Consider the following 4,302-nt stretch of genomic DNA (forward strand, 5'->3'; position numbering starts at 1 on the left):
GACGACGAGGTAGATCTCCTTATTTTTTAAATAGATATGTAATCTCAAAATATTTGATATATATATATATATATATATATATATATATATATATATATATATATAATTATGTATGGTGGGTGCTTCACCGGCTCCTTGTTACATTTCCCTTGTACTACTTACCAGTGAAAGTAGCAATTCTCACTGTTGAACCTCTGCACTTTTGCAACTTGGTGACTAAAACGAGCCACCATGAAAATTAAAAGTTCGTGCCAACAAATGAAATACCGGGGACCAAAAAAAGCCACAAGCCTGGAAAAGTTTCCATGTAAAAAAATAAAACACTGGAATTCAAAGTCCCCTTACAACAAAATGGCATACAAATGGATGTAATTAAAAAAAAAACTTACATATAGATACTATCATGGAAATAGACTTATATGCCGGCTCATCACTATTGGTTTCTTACGAGCCGGTAATGATGAAATATTACTATCAGTTCGTATTATGGACTGGCACTAAAAGGCCATTTAAAAAGAACCGATAGCGAAAATCCACTATCACTGTCGGCTCTAGCTATGAGCTGATAGTGATGGTAGATGATATCTTATTTTAAAAGATTTATAATATTTTTATACGAAGTCGGATGGGGATAAACTTTATATCAAAATTGTAGCCCTCAACGAGATCTACAACTTTGTAGTTGAAAACTTTTCATTTGATATCATTTAGATATCCAAATAATCGTTTGAAGTTTCAGACAAAAGATGTCAAAATGATTGCATATGTTAATGCTATTACTAGTATTTCTGTGGTGGGATGGTAAGTACATATTACGCGAGCTGAGAGGTCTTGAGTTTGAGTGCCACGAACCGCACACGTGTGTATTTCGCGCGAAAAATTGTCTGACTTGTGACTTGCGCGGGCGTGGGGGTTCCTTTTTTTTTCAATTTTCCGGCCAAAAAAGATCATTCGGTGCCCGGCTGTCACTGCCGGTTGAAGACTTTAACCGGCAGTGATAACCCCTTCACTATCGGTCTCTGTTACTCACTGTTGACTCTAAAATCAATAGTGAAAACTTTTTATAGGTCAGTAGTGAAGGATTTTTTTTACAGTGATAGTACATGCAACAACAAATTAATGAACACACACAATTGTCGTATGAGAAAACCATCAATGACACGTACTAGACGAGGTTATACATCCTCGATGGCATGCATATAGCCAACCGCCAGACTCTCTAGCTGTTGTAAATCGAGCATGTCTTCCTGATCTCGCCGTTGGCGCTGGTCTTGACCCCGATGTTGCCCATCTTCACCATCGCATCCGCGAACTCCTTCTCCCACTCCTTCAAATTTTTCGCGAAGGTATTCACCAGCGGTTGCGTTTCCGCCGAGCTGAGCGCAGCGTCCGAGTCAAACAGCACGTCGTTGTCGTTCACGTTCTGGTAGTACTGGCTGTCCAGGACGTCGGGGGTCTTGTAGTCTTGATTCACCCTGGTGCTATCGCCACTGCTGCACTTCTGACTCAGCTCGATGGCGAGGGTGGCGTTCATGCCCGGGCGATTGGAGATGAACATGCAACGGGCGAGGCCGATGGTGTGCGCGCCGGAGAGCGTCACCAGGTCGTTGGTGTCTAGCACCTTGGAGGCGAAGCTGGCCTTGAGCTGCTGGAGGTCCTCGGACGGCCCGGGCAGGTTCTGGTTGGCCTCACTGGCGAGGGACACGCGCCCATCGTAGCGGCCGGCCGGAATCGCGAAGCTGATCTTGCCGTAGCTGAGAATGTTGGACGCATCGCGGGCGGCGAAGGCGACGATGTCGGCACACGAAACATTGTTGGGGCAGGCCTCCTCGAGCGCCGCCTTGGCGTCGTCGATCACCTTGAAGGCGCTCTGGCGGAGGCTGTTTACGTTGGGCGCGCCGAACATCTCCGTCTCATCGCTGGAGCCGCTCGTGTTCTTTAGGAGAACGGAAGCATCACACCCCTGAATAGTCACATCGTCGCAGCACCCAACGTTACAGATTTACGATGGAACTATGAAATGGTACGAACAACCAAGAAACAGTCGTTGTAATCATGCATGTTTTTTAGGATCTATCACAGTTTCAGTCGTGCTAGAGGAGACGAGTTTTACCTGGACAAAGCAGTCATGGAAGAAGAGACGAATGAGCCCTGCGCCAACGCCAGGGTCATTGCAAGTGGCGTTCTCCACGACGTCCCTCACGATCTTTTCCGCGTTAGGGCACGCGTAGTTGTAGTAGCCGACGCTGAGCGATGGTGCCGAGGGAGCAGGGCTCGGCCCTGGAGGAGGCTTACGGCTCGAGCCCGGAGGACAGAGTAAGAAGTTCAAGACTTTGACTGGGCGAAGCCACCCTCCCAAGCAAATGGGCGAACTGTTGGAGCCCTGGCACGCCACGGGCCCGAGGAACGAGAGCAAGGTGACTACGGCGGCAAGCTTCGTCGCAGCCATCGTCGCTCGCTCGATCGGCAGCTGCTGGTTTCTTGCACCAAGTCGTGTGTGGTTTGCTCGCTCCAGGGTTATGGGTGCAATTTATAGCTCCCGGACGGGAGCGTAGTTGGTCTGGTTGTGCGCCGTACACAGGTGTTGATATCGCAACGGGGATAGGTTTTGATATTCGACAAGGGTTGAATTACCCGTGCATGGGTTTTTCGAGGGGATCAGTCGTGCTGTCCTCGGCGACTTATTGTTTGAATGGAATATCTCTTCTAAACCACCAATATACGCAGGCATGATATATACAGATAACTGAGATTTCATTGACTCTCTGCCAGGTTTCGATTGGCATTCGTATATATGGATCAGACATGAAATACTAGCACCTTCAGTGTATATGTAAACAGCTGTGTCGGCGTGAAGCTCTCGTGCATCTAAATGCAGGTATCATATACTGTGCAAAGCTTACTGATTACATGCGCTAAATGGTCAGGTGGTTTTATTTGACATTCATATGGATCAGAAATGAAACATTAGGTCGTATAAAACCCGTTGTCGGTGAATGTGTATAAGCACACATGTCTTCACACCCGTGCGTCTATCCATATTATCACATAGATGCACGGTGCATATGTTGTTCGTTTTCGTGACAGGTGGAGAAGACGTTTGCAAATTCCACCACCTTATGGCATGCCACGCGCCCCATATGCTGCCACAGATAATTTTTTTTAGAGAACTAGTGCAACTGTGAAACTTAGCAGTCAGGTCGAACCAACCACCGGTTGGTGCACTACTGCGTGAAATTTCCAAGATTCCACACAAGTTTGGGGTATCCAGTCATGTGAGTCCAGCTGAAGCTATTTTTTATTTTTATTTTTGAGTAAAATGCAGGGGAGGTGCAATGACTTGCACGGTTTTGGCACTGGCAGGGAAACAAATCTCAACCGGTTTTGGTGGAAAATAGATTTTCTTTCAACAACGATCATTGACGCAAAACTGGCCTAGCTTCAGTGTGTGGAGTTCGGATTCATATTCGAATTTTATTTTATTTTTTAAACTTCTACTGCATTTCTGTGTACTCATTGTTCAAATACACATTGCATGGATAGAACAGTAATATCCTGATGTTTGGTATATATCAGGTGCAGTCCGCCTTTACTGGTTGTTTGGTGAGTTTTGTTAGTTGTTTTTTACCAAAAAAATTGTATGTGTTTTACTAAAACGAATTGAAGTTATCATTCGGTAGGAGCCGCTTTCATGAGAACGCCAGGAGATGGTGTCATTATGTACAGCTTGGAGTGTTACTTGACGGCAAGGCTAATTAAGTGAGGCTGATTAAGTCAAAAATCCATGTGTTCCCGGTCAGCACTTCTTGCACTGTTCTTGCGTCGGGGTATGGCAAGCGACCCATCGTAACGTGTTGTGAAATTATGTATGATAAAAAAATAGATTAGTGTTGAAATTGATAAAAGCAAATTAAGTTATTTAACATAATAACAATGCGATGATGTTCATATGGTCAATGGATTGACCGTGAGTCATGTTTGGATAAACTTGTGCTCAGAATTGGTTATTTATTTTATCGATGTTCACATGTGTTCTAAGGTGAACGTGATCAGTGATAGGGATCGAGACTAGATTTAGGAGGAAACTGAGATTAAGACGGTCAGAAGGTTACATGAGATGCTCGACCTAATAAACGGTTCAGCTTGGTAGCCGAGTTAGCTACGGGCTGAACTGAACCTAAGTATAATTCTTTTTTGAAATAGTAGTAGGAGCACTGGCATCTATTAAAGAAGAACAAAGTTATTTTTACATTAACGGAACAACTTCCAAGCGAAATCAGTAAGGAGCAACAGTTAAATAAA

General features: G+C 44.7%; 1 protein-coding gene across 1 annotated transcript; it reads right to left on the reverse strand.

Annotated features, from left to right (window-relative positions):
• Positions 1-1,197: 1,197 nt before the first annotated feature.
• On the reverse strand, positions 1,198-2,449 carry LOC133889989 (peroxidase 2-like). The gene is made up of 2 exons (XM_062330421.1): positions 2,114-2,449; positions 1,198-1,963 (listed from the first exon to the last, which is right to left on the reverse strand). Exons 1-2 carry the CDS (start codon positions 2,447-2,449, stop codon positions 1,220-1,222), a joined length of 1,080 nt encoding a protein of 359 aa, XP_062186405.1. The 3' UTR covers positions 1,198-1,219.
• Positions 2,450-4,302: the final 1,853 nt, after the last annotated feature.

The sequence above is a fragment of the Phragmites australis genome, chromosome 14 (genome assembly GCF_958298935.1).
Source record: "Phragmites australis chromosome 14, lpPhrAust1.1, whole genome shotgun sequence".
Classification (NCBI taxonomy): domain Eukaryota; kingdom Viridiplantae; phylum Streptophyta; class Magnoliopsida; order Poales; family Poaceae; genus Phragmites; species Phragmites australis.